The sequence below is a fragment of the Phaethon lepturus genome, unplaced genomic scaffold (genome assembly GCF_000687285.1).
Source record: "Phaethon lepturus isolate BGI_N335 unplaced genomic scaffold, ASM68728v1 scaffold22060, whole genome shotgun sequence".
Lineage (NCBI taxonomy): Eukaryota > Metazoa > Chordata > Aves > Phaethontiformes > Phaethontidae > Phaethon > Phaethon lepturus.
The window spans coordinates 92,900-113,423 of NW_010512892.1; the positions used below are offsets into that span (position 1 = coordinate 92,900).

The 20,524-nt window shown below is 37.0% G+C and overlaps 1 protein-coding gene across 1 annotated transcript in view; it reads left to right on the plus strand.

Moving 5' to 3' along the window:
• The window catches only part of TBCD (tubulin folding cofactor D), a gene marked incomplete at its 3' end in the record, with an annotated part of 106,669 nt that extends 92,764 nt beyond the window's left edge, over positions 1–13,905 (plus strand). The window contains exons 26-32 of the mRNA XM_010288713.1: positions 590–671; positions 4,352–4,470; positions 4,897–4,988; positions 5,849–5,989; positions 11,089–11,172; positions 12,447–12,605; positions 13,767–13,905. Of these exons, the coding sequence (XP_010287015.1) occupies positions 590–671; positions 4,352–4,470; positions 4,897–4,988; positions 5,849–5,989; positions 11,089–11,172; positions 12,447–12,605; positions 13,767–13,905 (816 nt within the window). The remainder of the gene's footprint in view (positions 1–589; positions 672–4,351; positions 4,471–4,896; positions 4,989–5,848; positions 5,990–11,088; positions 11,173–12,446; positions 12,606–13,766) is intronic.
• Between the last annotated feature and the right edge of the window lie 6,619 nt (positions 13,906–20,524).

Genomic DNA, 20,524 nt, shown 5'->3' on the forward strand with positions numbered 1-20,524 from the left:
TATTGGTGACCAAAACCACTCTAAAGATTAGGAGGTTCAGGCATAATACACAACCTTTGATCCTTTTCTAAACCAATTAAGATTGAGACACAAGGATTGTGATACTGCATATTTTGGGGTTTTTTATTTATAATCTTCAGTCTGTGGTTTTTTTTCTGTGTTTCCTTTCTATAGCCTTATGGGGAAATATGGTTTGTTTCTTATCAATCTGGCATCAATATATTGAAGATGAAATAATGACTTCTGTATTTTGTAATACTGTGTCATCCTGGAGGTCTTTCAACTGAACCGAAAATACAGCTGATACATTACATTTAAGACATTAATATGTCTTAAATATTTAGCTTACTGGTGCTTTTGAAGGAATAAGAGTAGAATCTGCTTTTATTTTACATAGGTTTCCTGTTCAACTGTTCCTAAACTAATATTGGAAAGAAATAAAAAGAAAGTAAATGTCAGTAGCTGAAGGGAATGATTTTTTTTTTTTTAATTTACTCTCTTTTTCCTTAACTTTTTAATTCTAAGCACAGTTATAATAAAGTATGACCTTAGTAAATATATCAAGTTCACGGTTCTGCCTTTGTTACAGGAGTCTGCAGTCTCTGCACTGGCTGCGCTGTGTAATGAATATTACATCAATGAGAAGGGAGACGCTGATCCAGCTCTACAGGGTAATGACTCATGTTTACAGTAGAGGCAGAAAATATTAGGCTGGACCTAACTTGCACTTTGGAGGTATTGGAAAGAATGGGGAGGAGCATCACTAATTTTAAAGAACCTTAAAAAGCTTCAGGAAAGAATGATTAAAACCAACTGAAAGTCTAGGAAATATCTTAGGGGTTTTGCTTGTGTTAGCCTGGAGGTGAATGCAAGGTACCATAATAATGAATATTAGGAAAAACAGATTGCTTTTCTATTCCATGCTGTAATACAGAGCAGCAAAGAATATGTGCTTCTGGCAAATCCTAAATTTTGATGAAGTGAGACATTTTCACATCATATTTTGATAAATTTTATGCCAGAGATCGTGACTGACTTACAGAAGAAGAGTTGATTAGGGATAAGGAGAGAGGGATAGCAAGGACACCCGGAGTTCTTGTAAATGAAATGTGCATATGAAACCTGTTTGGATTTGGATCAGGATTAGGCTTAAACTTTTGTTAGGGGCATATGAATCAACATCTTTTTTTATACTGGTTTTCTTGGACCTTTCTTTGTTTCAAGTATCAAATTGTATTGTGTCCATCAGAGACAGATTGCTGGATTGTGGAGATAGATACTGTAAGAATAACAACATTTATGTTCTTCATTTTCTAAATATGACAGTGAAATTACATATACACAACAAAATAATGATTTATTTTCCTATTTTTTGCCATTACTAAGTCATTCCTAAATCAGGTAACAGAATACCTTATGATTTATTTCCGTTACAGTAGTTCCCAGAATGAACCTGATACTTATCACATACATAGTAACATGCAGTCCATGCCTCAAAGAAGTAATGGCTGATATATAAAAGCAGCCTATCTTGATTTTTTAAAAATGTTTTCTATATTGCTAAATCTCTATATTTTTGTAAATTTTTTTCCCCCCAAAAAATAGCCCTTTCCTTCATGCAGGTTGGCACTGTGTGCCTGATTTTTTTGTGGGCAGCGTGGGAAGATGTGATAAGATACTGAGGCAGAATAAAAGAAACAACCTCAGGAAAGGGTAATCTTTTGTGAAAAGAGAACACGTTGGGCAGGAGGAGAAAATGCTGAATCAAAGCAAGCAAGTTAAAAATGACTTGGAAGGTAAATAGGCCACATTTTATGTAAGGATGAAGTTTCAAACTTCTGCAAAAGTGGACTGGAAAACTCAGCCAGATGTCAAAATCAAGCGGGAGAGAGGATCTACTGGAAGAACATGCAATGGATGGCTGCAGCTGTTCTGATGCTATAAACTTTTAGATGCCTGTGCAGCTTAATTGTTTTTTCCTGGATTCTAGGTTAACTTTTCATCTGGCTTATGCTTGAAGGAATCATGGCAATGTAGCCAGGGTGGTCTAGGGACATAATTAGAGTCAAATTTGTAGACACAGGAAAAAATTTTTCATCAGACTTTTCTGGAACGATTGAGAGAATAGAACTGTGAGTTGGAAATTCTTGTGTTCTAAAAAAATCTCTTAGTCAGCTCTGTCTTCATTATGCTTTTATTTGGCCTTGTACTGCCTCTTCCACACACAGTAACAAAAGTGCCATTATACATACAAGCATCTTTTAAATGGAAAAAAAAAATAATTGTGTCTTTTCATCTCTGTGCCAGTAAAAACTATGTATTTCATGACCATTAAAATCTGTATGTTGTGGGATTGAAATCCACTGCTAAAAATCCTCCCCATAATGTCTGATGTACGCATGTATGTGTGGAAGCTACAATGCAGAAGACATTCAATGACAATGCAGGTGCCTTATCTACGTTGGTTAAGGCAGGTCTAAACATGATTAAGGGGATTAGAAAAAAAAAAGGCTTTTGTAAAATTTAACCAGTGTTTCACTATGGCTCGACAGATTAAAATGAAAACGCAAATCAAAGATACTTTAGTGATTTGGCATTCTGAATCTGTCCCTATAAGACCACAATTTTATTGAATCAGTTCTTTTGCCTCTGTTTTCGCCTTTTCTTTGTTTTATTTTTTCTGTCTTAATGTTTTCTGGTTTGGTTTTGATGACTTTCTCTTTGAATATTCTTTCAGGATGGGTTGTGTTGAATTAATATTGTAGACACTTCATGGGTCATGTTGTTTCATGAAGCTGAAGACTCTTAGAAGAATATGAACATTTGCATTACCCTCACTAGCATAATTACTATGTAGTTATAAGTAAAGAGCTGCTCGTTTGCTACTTGTCATGGCTTAATTTTATGTCATTTGGCTAAAATGTCAATCTTAAATTTACATCAATCAAAGGGAAGACTGTCATAGTCTTACCATCTAAGATCAGCTTGCTGTCTAAGCAAGCATTGCATCTTCCTATGGCCTCAAGACTCTATCTTACACTCCAGTGGTTTGGAAATTTTTAAATAATAGATGTGCTTATAAGAACTTATTGCTAACCTCTGGACAGGGAACTAGTTCCCTGATGTGAGGAACTAGTTGAGGCCTGCCAATTGCATAGGGATTTAAAAAAAAAAAGCCAGTCATGAGTTATGATTAATGTGTAGTTTCTTTTGGTAACTATTCTTTCTTCCTCTAGCAAATATTGCTCAATCATTTAAATCTTAGATGACAGTAAGCAATGGCACAATTATGTAATCTTCCTATGATCTCTGCTTCTTTTTCCTTGAGGATTAAAAAGTGCATATTCAGCAAAGCGATTAATAAGACCACCTTTCTCCTTTTTGAAACAGAATTGTGTTTGTTGCAGCTATCTTGGTTCTTAGAAGCTTTTCTGGAACACCTTGCTTTTCTCTGCATTTTACGGAAGGGTTTAATATAGTAGCTGAAAAAGCTGGTAAAGGAAGTATTGTCTGTTCAGTCCATGATAAAAACTACAGTAGAAATACAGAGATTCCTGACTTTTTTTCTTTTTTTCATTCATCCTCATTTTCTTCTTTATATCACTTTACTTCATTGTTGAGCCTCCTTTTTTCATGCACAGTTCAGTTTATTCTTGTTGCTTTTGTCTGTGCTACTGTTTGTAGAGCCATTGCCCCTGTTTTGTGAGGTAACAGCGCAGACAATCTGAGCACAGCATTCCTACTTCAAGTGGTTGCTACTTTTTGACCTTTCTGCTGCAAAAAGCCCAAGTTTATTTTTGTCTCTATATAAAAGGTTATATGAAGTTATCCCAGTGCTTCGGTATGATCTGTGTATGTGTTTAAACCCTGAGTCCAATTAAAACTTCTCTGGGGGAAAGCTGTCGAGTAAATCCAGTGACATCTACTTCCTGAGACAGAATACTTGTCTAATTATGGAAAATGATGACCTGTAAATATAAGAGAACTTGTCCCCCTGTGTTTGCATAGAGAGTTGTGCTTATACTTATTCTTTGGATTTTTGAAACATTATAACTTTTTAAAATTGAGAACTTTGTCGTTTCTCTCTCTGAATGACTAGGACTAGTCCACCTAAAATCTGACTTCAGACTTAGAAAATAAGAATTCATTCATGTAATGGTGAACATATTAAAATTTTTATCTCTTTTTCTGTAGGGAATTAAAATTATTCTGTATTTCAGTTTAATGAATTACAAAATTTCCTAGTTGCTCTTTTGGGGGGGTCTTTTCCTGTTTAATTTTTTTGTTGACCAAATATGTAATGATAATGATGTGGTAGTTGCTTTTCACTCTGCAATTGTGTTTTTTCTAGATGAGCTGGTGACACAGTACGTTTCAGAATTACAAAACACAGAGGAAATGATTCGTTGTGGCTTTTCACGAGCTCTTGGGGCCCTTCCAAGATTTCTGCTAAAGGGCAGGCTCCAACAGGTGAGAAAATATGATCATTGTAATGAGAAGAGGGCATATGGTATTTTGAATGAAACCTATGATGGTAATCAAATAAATAATAATGATCATAATTAAAGGTCTTGTGAAAGGGCTTTGGATTCTAATGTACAGTAACTCCAGAAAACCATCATGAGTTTAGCTTGCCAGAGATACTGATAATTAAAGTTTAGTCCTCCTTCAGTAGTGTTAATGGAAAAGCCATAGATTGAATTGTCCCTTTGCTATGAAACATTTGTCCAAAGGGAAAAGTGAGGCATGCTGACAAGTCCTGGTGAAAAACGAAACACTGGTGCCTGCTTGGTTCTCTCATACGTGATTGAGCTCATTTTAATATGATATCTAAATTTAATATTTATCATAAGAAATGCATTGGATTTAAATTTTTTTTTTTTTCCCCCCTCCCAGGTTTTGGAAGGTTTGAAAAAAGTTACCTTGATTTCCCCTGCAGATGTGAGCTTTGCAGAATCCAGAAGAGATGCCCTAATAGCAATTGCAAAGTATGTTATCATCTTTATTTTTGTCTAATTTTAATTCTTTCTCTAGAAGTTTTCTCCTGTTCATTCTGCTTTCTTTTGTGAGCTTGTAGCACGATTCTTGAAATCAGATACACTATGACATATACATTGCTAGTGTGGGACTGTATACATCTCCATCAGAGGATTAGCACACATCTGAGGATGGAATACAACTCTGGTGGTGTGCTTTTTTTAAATCAATTAACTGAATAGATAGAGTATATTTTAAAGTTTGCCTTTTTCACGGGCTGCAATTTAATGAGCTTTAGTGAGGAGGAAGAATATATGTTTTTTCCACTTTCTTAATAAGAAGATTGTATTGGTTTAAAGAAATTGTACTTTTTTCTTAGAGGGATATTTTCTATGTTGACATGCCATAGTGTAGTTAGTGTTAATAGTATCATAGTATATATGCTCTTAAACTGTTACTGTGCAAAAAAAAGGTGTCTTCAATCTAAAGAAGTTTGTCAATACCAAACTCAATGCACATTGTATTAGTCCTTTGCTCTTCTTGCTTACTTCACTTTAAGAAGAGTTCAGAAAGTGACGGGTACTGTAAGCATGTTCTTTTTTGTAGTATTATAGATGTAAAACCAATCTGCCTCTCTCTTGAGGTTTTAGCCGTGCCAGTGTTCCTTTAAACCTGAACGCTGAAATCCTCACGTCAAATATAACACAGTAGGCTCAGAAATATTCTTCATACTGTTTGTAGCAGATGTTATAGGTGTTCAGAATAACATATGTCCGGGGAATTTTATTAAGCAACAGAACAAAGCTATGATCTTAATGTTTCTCCTTGCCAATGTTGTGGTTTTTTTCCCCTCCTTTTTCTCTTTTTAAAGGGTTTGCCAGACAGTAGGTGTAAAAGGAGAAGGATCTGAGGGAGAATATGTCTGCAAAGATAATGTTACTCAGATTTATACTACGTTACTTAGTGGTGTGACTGACTACACCACAGACAGCCGAGGAGATGTTGGAGGATGGTAAGATGCCTTACAAGCAGAGACTTAAATTTAGCTGTCATGTTTGATATATAATTAAAAAATTATGTCTTTTCAAATCTGTTAGAAATAGATAGCTCTAAGCTTTTGGAGATTTGAATACAGGTGGAAATACACTGGAGGAAGAAGAGTAGAAAGTGAAAGGAAAGGCTGACATCAATTTGTTTGTCCCTTGCCTCAGAGGTTAGAAAGATGGGGACTATTGTGTGTTAAACTGAAGTTCATCCTTATTCTGGTTTTGTGGATGACATTATTTTCTTTTCGTGAATGTCAGGAATGTATTTAGTTGTAAAAAGTACACAGATTTAAAACATTGCTTCTGTTCTTTGAGATAACATGTTTACTCCTACTTGGTGAATGCTATTGTTCGTTCGTGTTGTGGGGATTTTTTGCCAGGAGAGGGAGCAGTTGCATAACGTGTTAGTGACAGATTTTCCAGGCTAGTGACTGAGATGGATAAAAATTTTATAAATTGTGCTGTGGTATTACCGACTCTTTTCTAAACTTAGGGTTTCCATGATTTCAGCTATGAGATTGTGAGAATAATTATATCGTAAGTCTGTAGGAATGTGTCAACTAATGTGAAGTCTATAGAATAGAGATAAGATTAAGTCTGCAGCAGTCATATTTTTGTGACGTTCTTCAGTCTGCACAGTTCCCTTAACACATCAAGAAGATTCAGTATATAATATTGCATCCATCTGAATGTTCTGTATTCCTTCAGTGACAGTACAAATCTGAAAAGGCAATCTCTAAATTGATGCACCAAAGCACTATAAAGGCTTATGTCCTTCTTCGGGTTTGTGTTTAATTTCTAAAGAAGCTGTAATTGGGGATGTAGCATCACTTCCTGATTGGAAGTTCCTGCAATCTTTGAATGTGGTAGACAGAGCAGCATTGAAGATTTCGTGTTATTCACTTCATTCTGTAGAATTCCACAAGGTAGTTACCAGGTGAGAAAACCATGGGAAATAGGGATCTTTAGAGATCAGATGAATACTAAGGAAACAGACAGACAGTTTGTCAGGCTACTTTTCTGCGTGTATTTACGAGCACAAATATGCCCAGCTTGAAATAGTACTTGTTAATAAAAAGCATGAAATTCAGGAATAAATCCAGTATTTAAATCTGCAGATTTAAAATATATGACGATGTAGAAGGCTTAGAGCATTAATACTTAATTAACATTAATTAATTGTACATTAATACTTAATTAATACTTAATTAACATTAACATTAATCCTTGTATAGAGAAGCCATAAATGAAGTAAATGAATGTGATAAAACAATTTTAGTTGTCGGAAATTGATTTTGAGTACAATGCTGTATTTGACAGAGACTTCTTAATTCTACTGTTTTAATCCATTATTTTAATTAGAAAACATGCAGATATATGTTGCTTTTAGATACGATTCTATACATAAAATTCTATACATAAACAGCCCCGTTTACCAGTATATGTATTACTGTTTGTATGGTATAGTAGTGTCATGGTAATGTATATTTGACCTGTCTGGCAACTATATGAAGCATCTCAACAGTACAGAGATACATGTTGAGGATTGTGTATTAACAACCTGTTGATTGTTCAGATCTAGTATCTGGCTATGCTCCTATTACATTCTAGGCAGGAAGGGGGGAGTGCCTAAAAAGTACTGGTATGAAATAATTTTGTTGGTTGAAAAGATTTCCTTATTTTCCCAGTTTATTGAAGAAGCTCTTGTCTAATAGTGCTGAGTCAGATGAAAGGCTTTGGTGTTTAGTTTCAATCATATCCTTGCAGGGTGTTTGTATGAAATAACTGGTTTAGGCATTTTTTCAGTCACTGTTCTCTTCTTTGAAGGGTGTTTTCTACAGTAGTATATGAACATGAAACATAATTTCCTTTTAATTTAATTGAGTGGCATCTACTGTATTGTAACTGGCAGCTGAGACCCAACAGGTGAGGAGGGGTAGAGGACTAGTGAAATGAAAGGCTCCACGCTAAGTATGCTGTGGCTATAGCAAAGCTGGCGGAGCTCACAGATGATGGCTGCGACCTGTGATGGTAATTGCTGACTTTTGAAGGCTATGATGGGTGAGATGTTAGGAAGGGTGTGCACTCGTCCTTGCTCATCATACTTCTTGCGGTGGCCAAAACAGTCTCAGTCGCTTGCTCCCTCCTCCCTGCTGCAAGAAAAACAGTCCGGTTCTGGAGCGTTGGCTGTGTTCAGCTTCAGCAGCCATGCATAGCATGCTGATCCCTGTTCAGATCCAGTATAATAACACATGATGCCAAGTATGCATCGTGTGAGTTTGGGAACTTTTTGTTTAGGCTCAAATTTCTGGTTGTGTCTGTTTTAGAATTCTGTCCTAGTCACTCTCGACTTTAGTGTTGTTACTCTATTTGATAGCCCCAGGTTTGCTTTAAAAAAAGAAAAAAAGTTAATTACAGTGGCAGTCTCCTCTTTAGGTTTGCTTATTAAATATAGTTTGAGCACAAGGGCAGGTGCTGTAAAGTACGTTTGTAATTACCAGGAGGAACAGGAGCTACTATAACACACTCTGTAACCAACTGTTGTCTTCTGTAGAAGGAAAAGCTGTGATTGTGCTTTTTTTGTGCAATATGTATCATGCTAGAGTTTTTCATTGCCAGCAATCACTGGGTGGTTTATGCTGCTGTCAGACTTTAATGCCTGTGCTCTACCGAGTCATTGAGATCTCATCAGTTCCAGTGTGAGTTGCAATAGTTACTCCTAACTACTCTGTCTTTGAACAGAAAGTGAAGTGTAAGTTCTACGGTGCAAAGTAGAAGAAAGATATTTTGTGCCGTGTTAGTGTTGGGCACTTTTTTTAATTGACTAGCCTTGTTCCTTCAGCATACGTCACTACAATATTTACAAATGTGTTGGAAAAGTACACAGGGCAAATAATACAGACTACTCTTAGCAGCCTGAGTTAATATTTGTGTGTTTGTATGTTTCTTATTTTCTGTAATCATAGAATCATAGAATACTTTGGGTTGGAAGGGACTTAGCCTTCAGTACTGGTTGCTAAAATTGTCATATGACAGGACAAGAAATCGGAGAAAAATGGGTGTGTTTGATATCTCAAACTTGGAAGAGGAAACAAGGATGCAAACTAGTAAGGATCAAGAGCAGGTCATTCCAGCTTGTGCAAGAGAAAGAGCTTGGCTTTCCCTCTCCTTCCTCAGCCATCAGAGGAACAAGAGGGAGGTGAATGGGTCTTGGTTAGAGAATGACACAAGAGAGACACGGGTGTCTCTTCTTACAAGATGTGAAAGCAACCATAGGGTGGGGAGTCAGAGAAAGGGAAGAGATAGTAATATTTTTGCTTTCAAAATTAGGCAAGAAACTGAAGTGCGTGGAACCTGGCTAAGTATTATTAGGTATTCAAGTTAACTTCCACATCTGACTGCTCTCACTTAAGTTCACCATACCTATTGTTTATCCTTCTGTCTATGTCTTCATTTAAAAACAAAACAAAACTCTACAAAGTGGAAATTTTCAAAGAAATCATGAGGAAATTAAATTCCCAACACCCATTAAAATTCAAACGTGCTCTGAGCACCAGATTTTTTTTAAGCTTCTTTGGCAATGCCAGCCAGAATCAAGTCAAGAAACATGTAAATTAAAGGGGGAAGGGAAATCCTTTCTCACAGCAAACCGTTGGCTGCTAAATACTTTTGTGGCCTCTCAAATATGAATGTTTTCTCATTCTGTTTCTTCTAAACTATTGAGTAAGATGGAAAGATATGGGGAGAAATGCCATTTCTTTGGAGAGACCTTGTCTTTGGTGTGTAATTTTTGTCTTCCTTTAATGGAATCGTGGGAAAGTTTAACCAACTTTACTTTCCATACGCAAACTTTAAATTTCGTTAGACAGATTGTTTGCTGGGACTTGTCCAATCTGTCTACAGGTGTTAGACATGAATATCTAATAGTTAGATACTATATGAAGAACTAGGAAAACATACTTTGATGAAAGATTGCCAAACTTGTATTAAGCTACTTAGGAAAAAATGATGTAATTTACCTTTTTTACCATTATAACAAATGTCCCACCCAGTTTTAGATTGCATAGGCAACTATTTTCAGCTTGTTTTGGCAATTGGAAGCAGGAGTATTTCTTTTCACAGTAGGCAGGTGTATGTTTTCAAATATTTCAATTTGTTCTTTTATTTCTTTTTTTTTTTTTTCCTCTTTTAATTATTACTGAGAAAGGATGACATTACCATGAATGACTGATGTGATGAATGTGTTGGTCCTGGTCTTCTGCAAGATCATGTAAGCAACTGAGGATCTGCCATGGTATTGCCCATGTCTTAAGAAAGAAACTACTTTTAACAACTCATGTATTGACAAGGCATGTGGTTTAACACAGGCAAATTGATTTTTTTTTTTTTTAATTGAAATTACACTCTTAATCTTTTTTTTATATGGATATTATATTTAGACATTTTGAAGGCAGAAAATACTCACCATATAGATAAGATGCACTTCAAGCACAACTTAGTGTTACTTTAGCTAATCTTTTTCATAAAACTAATTATTATTTAGCATGGAGATTTAAGCCATTCTGAGTCAAAATTTTTTTTAATGTTGGAAATATTAAGCATGAAAATTTACAAGAATATGAAATTTTTAACAGTGCTTAAATATCTTGCAGTCAAAATGTGGGTTGGCCTTTTCAGATGATGATTTGAAGCAGACGAAGCACTTAGCTTTAAATACATCTGCTTGCACACTAAATAGTAATAATCATTATCAGTTTTAACATTCTTAAAATAAAGAATAAACCTGATGACATCTGGCTGGAATAAAAAATAAGGTGGTGAGGCAGGGGGCTTGCCTGGAAACTGGGATGACCATTGTACCCTCAGTGCAATGTGAGCTTCACTTTGCAGAATGGGGCTGGAGGGCCCAGCTCTACACACTCCTCTTCCTCCCAAAACTATGATAGCTGCTCTCAGTGGTCAATGCTTTCATTAGTTTGAATTTTTACCAGTGTCTAACTTAACTGCTGATATATTTCTTTAAATAAATACTGATGTAACCCCTCTAATGTATCTGTTTTAACAGGGTACGTGAAGCTGCTATGACAAGTTTAATGGAAGTGACGCTTCTGCTGGTTCAGAATGAAGCGGAGTTAATTAATGCCAACATGTATGCTACTTGTACTGTTTTTCTGTCTTATGTTATAACTACATTCCAGTCCATACACTTTTATTTAATACTTACTCCTTTATTAAGTGTGACAGAACTTTTGATAGAAGTGCATCAAGCTTTCACCCATACAGATGCTGAGAATTTTGTATCTTTTACAGAGAGACTCACCCTACTGTGAGAAACTGGGTGGCAGTCTCACCTTTGAAATATGGTGTGTGTGTGAGATTTGGTTTATACTTGCCGCCTCTGTGGAGCTTGCCAGTATTGTTCACTTAAATAGAAATCAAACTTGGCCGCTTATCCAGAATATTGCATCATTAATTTGGAATGTGATAAAATGTGGAGATGAGTGCGTATTCATTTCTGTCACCTTTGCAGAATTATTAGTAAGGACATAGAGGAAAAAATAATTTACACTGAGCTTCTGATTTTTAATTTCATCAGTTTTTAAGCATAGCTTGAGCTGCAGCAAAACTTTCCTAATAGTGGTGGTGTTTTATCGACAAAGCATGCCCAATGGTTAGCTGAATGTAGACATGATTTCTTTTTTAATTTAAAAAAACCCAAACTTTGAAGGACAGGTTGAAGGAAAGCACTGGATTCTCTAGGAATACACTACTCAACCAAGTGCCTGTTGTCCAGGAGCTTCCTCCTGTTGGTCTATTGCAGACATAGATTATTCACATGAAACTTAGAAAAACATTCCGGCCAGTTGGATCACAGTTTCTAAATATTCTGGGGTTTGCTGTAACTGAAGGAATTCTAGCTGGTTTTACTATCGTTAGCTGGCCTTTCCGAGGGTGTAAAAGGGCCTTCTAGAACACAGTATTGTAGCTGAGAGTTTAGTTATGAATGTCGGTAGAATAGAATATTGTTAAAAACTAGCCAGAGTTGAAGAAGGGGTTAATTTGGGATAGACCTTGTCCTCTGCTATGTGTGCAGTTTTCTACTTGAAAATTTCCTGCTCTGTTTCCATCTGAAAGTTGATAGCAGTTGGTCCAAAGCACCTTTGTATCTTTTTGGATGAAAGGTGGTATGTGAATATCAAATACTGTGTATATTAACGTCATGTTTTTTGATTGATCTATGGAAGATAAAGCTTTAAAGATTCTGTCACCATGTTGATGTCTTAAATCACTTGTACGTTCATTACAAAGAGTTAAACCAGAATACTTTCGTAGCAGGACATTTTTGATACCGCTGAAACAATTTAAATTTACATACACATTCTGCTGATTAAATTATGTAATTAATTGTTTTCTTCTTTGTAGCTGCAAACAGATTATGTGCTGGCTGGCTCAACAGTCGGCTGAAAAAATAGATAAGTTTCGAGCTCATGCAGGGTCTGTGTTCCTTACTCTTTTACATTTTGACCATCCTCCAGTTCCACACATACCTCATCGAGAAGAGCTAGAGAGGATATTTCCAAGGTAATATATTGAAAAATGTATCCTAAACCAGTGAAAGTAAAAGATACGTGCACTCAGTTACACCTAACATAAGCAACCTAATGTAATTTTTGTGCCCAAATGCCTAATATGTTTATGGAGGAATATTTGGTGCTATTTGTTAGAATTTCATTGAGCTGTCCAATGAATATGCATAGATGTACAAAATATTCAGAAGAAGAACTTACAGTATGAGTTCCTGTTAAAACCATAGTTTCCTAACGAGATAGGTCTAGTTAGGCTATGCTTCATAAGTCTTTCTCTGGATAAACCCAAATAATTTCTGAACCCATCAGCCAATTTCATGGTGGATGGTAGAGATCATGCCAGTAGTAGATGGGAGACCATTGGTAAAACAGAACTGTTGGGAGCTGTATTTTGGTAATCCTGCTTTTTATGAGAGGTCTGGTTTATAATCTCATTTTCTCTTCATGATGGGGGTGCTGGAATTTATTGGCAGTCCCCCTTCCTGAATTTTTTTCCCCCGACTGGAAAACATTGATCGATCCTAATGATCATTTCTAATGAATTGTGTTATTTTAACCAAGCTCTAGTTGCAGTAGTTTTCCAACATGGAATTTCTAGTTAAAGCAAGAGTGAGAACAACTCATTCCTGTATGGTGGTTATAATACCTGGCTGAGTTGAGGAACATCCAACTTTGTGTTCGCATTCTGTTTGTTCAGCAGAGTCTCAACCTCCTGTAACTCAAAAAGTGCTTTGTCTGCTAGGCTGCCGATTGATCTGTGGTGGGATGTGTGTCAGCCTTTCCTGGGAGAAGTCTGTCTTTGTATCAGTTGTTGACTAACTGTTGGTGGGAGAGAACTCGGAATGGAATGCAAGAAAGAGAACTTTTTTTCTTGGTGTAGAGAACAGTGCACGTGAAAGGGAAACTGTGGTTCAAATCCCTATCTGAATCAGAACAAGGACTTGAAGATTGATTCACTTTACTGGAAGTGGCTGAAGTTTTGATTTGTATTTTCCCCATAGGCTTAAAGACCAATGATTTATTTGATTTTTAGGTAATTCAGAGACTTTCTTCATTGACGTGCTACTTGAGGATGAGGAGCTATCATAGGAATGTATGGAGAAGAAAGACAGTGCGCACATACAGGATGACTTTGTTTTCATTCCCCTTTCCCCAGGTCAGAGAAAGAGACTCTAAACTGGAATGCCGCATCAGAAGCTTTCCCTCGAATCACCCAGCTTTTGGGTTTGCCAGCATACCAATACTATGTGCTTTTGGGTCTCTCGGTGTCTGTTGGTGGATTAACAGAGACAACGGTAAGAAAGCAGAGTGGCTTTCCTGTTTAGTAGGAGAATGCATTTACCGGATAAAATTTTTGACTAAAAAGTTTAGTCTGTTACAACAGATATTGCAGACAGTTATTTCTGTGAGCGTTTCAGATGTAAGCTTTTTAAAAGAAATCAAGTCATACTTTTAAACCTGATGGGCTTTATATTTTTCATTTTTAAAAGTATTATTTTTTTGACTTGCTGAGCATGCAGGAAATGAGGAGTAAGGACACTTTGTTTCTCATTTCGCGGCACTATAGAAGCTGAGAGTTCCAGCCTGTTGGCTCAATCAACTCTTCAGGTTTATTTGTGCACCCTTCCAAGCTGTTAACAGAGGAAGAGCCGTTCAGCTAAATGTTGTGGCTAAATGCAAGGTGATTGCCCTTTTTAAATGAGGTGAACGCTTGTTTTCACTTGTAACCTGATGCAAGGTGTTGACTATTAGTTGTCAATATGTGTTAACAGTATGTTCAGGGTTTTTTTTGTTTATTTTGATACACTTTCTACAAAAGTATCAGAGAGATGCCAGTAGTTACATAACAAAGAGATACCATTTAAATATCTGTCTGTCTGAATCCTCTGAGCTTTGCAATCTCTATTTCATTCTTCTGTGCATGAGTAGTGTCTTTATCATTGGTTTTGGTGGTCTGTTATGCTGCCAAAATCTTCCAGACTTCATTATAATTTTAGCGTATCCTTCTGTCCTTATATTACAGCTTTCTTCCTAGTTCCAGAATTCTTAGTTTCAAGATATTTGGCTTCTAACTTTTTTGTCATTTGATGTAGCCAAAGATGTAACATATATGAAAACAATTATTAGGGTAAGGACACAGTTCAATATGAAACTACAGAGAAATATCAGGTGAGTAACAGAATATTCTGGACTGTCAGTTAAACCTTTAAATTGCAGTGGTCCTGTAACAGAAGGAGGAGGTCATGAGTCAGCACCCCAATAGTGTTTAAGAGTGTTTCTAATTAAGACTACCTTCTCTAATTAAGAAAGCTGGTAGAAAAGTGGTAAGTGTTGGGAAACACAATTTTGTGGAGAGAACACAGCTCTTGCTGGACTCACAGAAGGAAGGAGGTAATAATTTTGAGCTTGTATTCCATGGCTTCCACTTTTCAGTCTTACCATGAGCTGTTCAGAATACGCCCAAATGATGGGTTTTGCCTGGTGTCGTGGGTTCTGTTCTTGCGATCAAGAGATGTCCATATGCCTTTGGGTTTCATGGAGCTGAGAATTTCGTGTCTGTGCAGTCTCAGGTATTTCAACCAATTTTGATAATTTGAATCATTCTAAAATGGCAACTAATTACATAGCAATGGCTATTTTAAAACTGTGAAAGCATATGCTTATTGGTTTGTGACAATAATTATCAGAGAGACAATGTAAATCTTAACAGATTTTTTTAATAGCAGACATGCACATGAAATTCAGCTTTTACTCAAACACAGTTAATTATAGGAGGCTCCACCAAAACCAAAGTTATTCATGATAGTGTGAAAAGGGAGGAAGGTTTTGGAGAAACAGACATTCTGACTGCTAACTGAGGTCAGAGGAAATTTCTTATTCAACTTTTTTTTTTAAGTTTTTGTCGTGCTTGGTTTTGAAAAGTGTAAACAGTTCAGTTACTTCTAGCTCCCTTCCCTTGTTACCATCTGCCAGCATATTTAAGGGGAACCTTCTGTACTGTTTTCAAAATACAATTTTGAAATGTTAACTTTCTGTGACCCTGCATTTTTCTTTAACGCTAAAGGCTTCTTCTGGTTAAATATTCTCAAGGGCTTTGGCTTTAGAAAGAAGATGACCTAATTCTCTTTTGAGCCAGATAGAAGTGCAAAAGAGGCTCAAAGTATAGGGTACTTACACTTGGGATTATACAGTGTGTGGTAAATTACATTTAATATTTAAAATGCGATAGATAAATTAGAATTGTAATTTTAAAGCCTTATAATGGCATGTGTTTCAAACTATTCTATCAAAGCCTGTAGTGTTCTTTGCTGAATATCCAGGGACTGACTGATTTTAAACATTAATAGAAAATTTTAAGAACTGTTCCTATTAAATCCATATGAAGGAAGCAGATTTTTTTTTTTTAAATCTTGGATAAAGGAAAAGGATTATTCAAATCGGTGTTCTTGCAGTAACCTGTGTGTGTTCTTGTGATCTCTTCTTTCTTCCCTCTCACTTCAAAAATACATATGCACATACACACATGGACATCGAAAAGTTAGAAGATTCTTGTATACTGCAAGATAATCTGAGTTCAAATGTCAGTTTGTCTTTAAGTCATCTCAGGGAATTAGTAGGAGAAAGGCTCCGTTGTAATGCAGTGGTCAGTGGCTGTTTTTCCATAGTTAAAATTGCTCTGCAGTATATTTAGCAAGAGTAGTTCTTTGTTTTGCTTTTTAAAGAGGTTTTCTGAAATGAGCTGTGTGGGGTATCTCAGAAACATTTTGGTGGCGGGGTGGTTGCTGAAAGAATTGTAGCTTGAGCATTTGAAGTAATCTGGAAAAACAGAAGATGTCATTCCGTTTGGGATTTGGCATTCTGCTACATCGCCTTGATTCAAAGGGCACTTTCTCTGTGAAAAGAATCTTCTAATTATATTTCTGGCTCACAGTGATGCATATTTCTTATGGCTGCATAAAAAAATCCTCTCAGTATATGTGGATCAGAGCTATACAATGGTGTTCTTTCTCTAGTTCACAAACCCTGTCGTTTCAGAGGTCAGGATATAATTTTGATATAATTTCATTATTGTTGAACTACGCTATATTTAAAATCTTGTTAAACCACAGAATGTCTTGAGATTCCCCTCCTTCCATAGAGAGCGAAAATTAGATTTTCAAATGTTATACAAATTTTAAGTAAAACCGTGAAAGAAAAAGCAGCAACCTATTTTGAAAATTAAAAGTTTTCTCCCAGGCCAGTACCAGGGTTCCAACATGAGATGCCAAAGACCTGTAACAATTGGAATAGCCAGTTCCAAAACTCTCTGATGAATGCATATGTATGTTAAAGCACCTGACAAAAATTAAAGCCCACCTGTGTCGTAGAGATACCAACGTTATCTCTGTGCCAAATACATGATATGATTTATGTTTTACTTTCCTCAAAATGGACTCATTGTTTGCCAGTGACGTTTATGACACTATGTGTACCATTTTGAGCAAATCCTGGCCTTTGAAGGGCTGTGTTAGTTCTTAGAAATTAGAATGTCAGGACATTCTTAGATGATGTTCTAAAACATCTGGTTACTGTGCCAAATTGTATGCAAATTAATGCATTTTTGGGTTTAAGGAACAGACCCCAAATCCAGTTTTCTTGGTTGACAACTCTAGAGCAAAACAGATTTGAGAATGATTTCTGGCATTCTTTTTTTAAAGAAAAAATAGTGTGAATTGCTATATTCCTACTTCTTGTAAAATATCACTGACGTGAGTCTTAGAGTTACTGGCCTCCAAAGATTTGACTTATTAAAAGGAGTGTGGCAAGTAAAACAAGGGAGAGGTGGTTTCACTTGTGCTAAAATTTAAATGAGATGTGATTTTTTCTGAAGTTACTGAGAAAATAGGCTACTGCCTCTTAAGGGCTGCAAATTTGTTGCGATTAGAAATGATCCAAACCCAGTGTTAGTTATTGAGTGACATGGTTTCTTCTGCACATATTACAGGGATGTTCTGATTCTGTGAGTAGGTCCTTCTCTGTTGAAATGCTCCTATGAAAACTGGAGCATTCTGCATTTTTATATACAGTTAATTGCTAATTTTGTCCAGGCCTTTCCTGTAGTTTTTCACTTGACTTCCATTGGTGGTGCGTTAGGTGCAGAAGACTGAGTTCTGTTCCGATACTTGGGGTCCAAGGAGACTGTGGTTAGATGGGAGACTGGCATCTACTGAACCTCTTCAGTACGGGCGCTTCCTTTCTCATCATGCCCCACTGGTTTTGTTGTCTGATCTGTCCAAGACAGTGCTGCAAAGTAAGGATCAGAGCCCTTAGGTGGATTTGGCGTCTTTATAGCTGATGGGTAGCTGAGATTTTGAATGCCCTGTTACAAAACAGGATGCCTAAGCTAATTTCCTTTTGGCCATATCAGTCCCACTTCTTGCCTCAAGGCTCTTCAGAAGTATTGTACTTCAGTTTTGCAACAAGCTGACTTGGAAATGATTTCATGAAGGTTTGTGTAGACGCTTTCCTTACGCGCCAAGCACCTATCCAGAGCTGTAATTGCCTTCTCCACTTGCTGTAGCTACACTTCCTCATACTTTTCCCCTGGTTCAGGAGGTAAAATCCTTAGGACTTTTTAATTCATCAGATGAATGTTCCCTTTGAACACTGTTCACCTTATTGTGTATTGCCTATCACTGAAGTGTCTACTCTCGGCTTAAGTGATGGGAGAGTCAAGCCTTGGCAAACCCCGTTCTTACTATGTTTAATAAGAACAAGGTCATTCTCAGGCCTTCTCTTAAACTCTTCTCCAAAGTTGTCCCAGTTCCAACCTGTTAACCTCCTAATTTCCTTTCCCAGTCCTTGTGCAACCCCAGGGAAAGGTAAATGTCACACATTTGATGGAGTGTGAATTCTGCATGAATGAGGAGGACATTTGGAAATGCTCTTCTCTGAAAATACGCATGAGCAGTTGAGGTTAGAGCTCAGATATTGTCCTCATAGGTTACCTGGGAAAAAAGGAGTGTTCACCTGAGGAGGAAATATGGATCTAACCTGTTCATGTAATGTTATCTTGTTACGTTGGAGTTTCTTGCGGTAAAGTTTGTATGGTCTCTGTTGATGATTTGGAAAACGTCCCATTTCTAAATCTCCCCAGCAATTCTGTGATGGTTTATCCACACCTGTACTTTTATATTGTTTAATTACTTGCTAATGAAGAAATGCTGTCTTAATTATGTGTTTTTTCTGACTATCCTTCTACTCTGTCTTGGTTTTGCGCAGCTTTGGAACATCCTACGCATATCTATGCTTGCTCTTTTCTTTCGTGCCTATTCTTGCCTTTTCAATCATTTGAATCTGCAGGAAAAGCAATGAGTAATTACACTTTCTTCAAAAAATGGTGTGAGATCTGCAAGGTAGTTTCAAATACAAAAGAAATAGGAGAGAAAATTACATGTTTAACCATAGACGTTTTAAGATCTTTTCCTGAGATTTGACTTGGATGTAACTTTTCTTCTGCTTATAATTGATCTCTGCTCGTGTAAGGTATTAAGAGAAGACATTTCTTTTTTATTCTTAATGGTCTTAAATGCACAGATTGTTTTAAAGAGTAGCATACAATGATTAAGCAGGTTTTAAATTCTCAGGAAATCTCTCTTCCTTACAATTGTATATCTGGTAAAGACCTTTCGGTGTAAGAATACGGTTTATACTCAGCAGACAGGGAAGCATACCAGCGTTCCTTACAGCATACGGAAGAACCGTACTCGGATCAATTCAGTATTTCAGTTTAGTATAGCTAGCTTCTACAAATGTTTAAACAATTTTTACTGAGATTTGACTATCATTTTGAAATGTGGAATAACTGAAGCATTTCTTCAAATTGATTGACCTTTTTAAAGAAAAAATTCTGCTTCTGCATTGTCTGGGATGTTTCACTGTGGAACGAACTGTTAAAATTGCAGACCGTGCTACTATCCAGGTAGCATGGAGTGCTGTGCCGCGTTGTTTACAAGTAGGCTAAAGCTATTGAAAACTAGTTCAGAGTTTTGATTCAAGGCTAAAATGTTTCTTGTCCTTCTGTGCTGATGCACCCATAAAACATTACTGGTATAAAATTTAAATTAGATAAAATGTTTAAGTCAAGATTTCTCTGTTTTGCTTTCGGGAAGACACGACACTTCTCACACTGATGTAATGTTTGGGTTTTTTCTTGATAAAAGAGTCAATCTTCTGAGGGAACTGCTTATACCTTTGAATGAGCTATCAAAATGCTACGTATGAGCTTCAGAAAGAAAATCTCCACTGACTGAATAGGCTTACTTATTGCTTACAGCCCCCTCTTGACTCAACGGAAAATTAATTTAAAGCTTGCAACCAAAGCCAAAAGAAGTTCGTCCTTCAAAACTGATCTGCCCCACCTACCCTTCCCACAGCCCCCTTTGTTGTAACCCAGCCCCTTAGAGGGGGACACCCCCTAACCACCACCCACCTTCCTTCAGTGACTTGACCAAGCCTCTGCAGGTCGGATCATCCTTCACGTCAGAGCGAGGAAAATACAAAAATTTGATTATGTTCATCCTTGATGAGATACTTTCCATTTGAGTTAGTTTCTGTAACAAAACCCCCCAATTTTTTCTTCTCATCCTCAAGGGAAATCAATTCATATTTTAAAAGATGAGCCTGGAAACTAAAATTCCTGCCTGTGCCAGAAAGGGAAAATCTTAGCGTTAGCGGGGATGTTCATATAGCCTGTTGCAGTCCTTGTCCCGCTGCTCGAGGCTGTACTGTTAGCTGCCTGGGGGCACGGATCCCGCGGGAACGGGGGATCCCGCGGGAACGGGGATCCCGCAGAGCCTCTGCCGCCTTCTCCCTGCCCGCACTGCAGGGCCGGGGGAGGCGAAGCCGGCCTGGCGTGCGCCCGCAAGCGCCGCG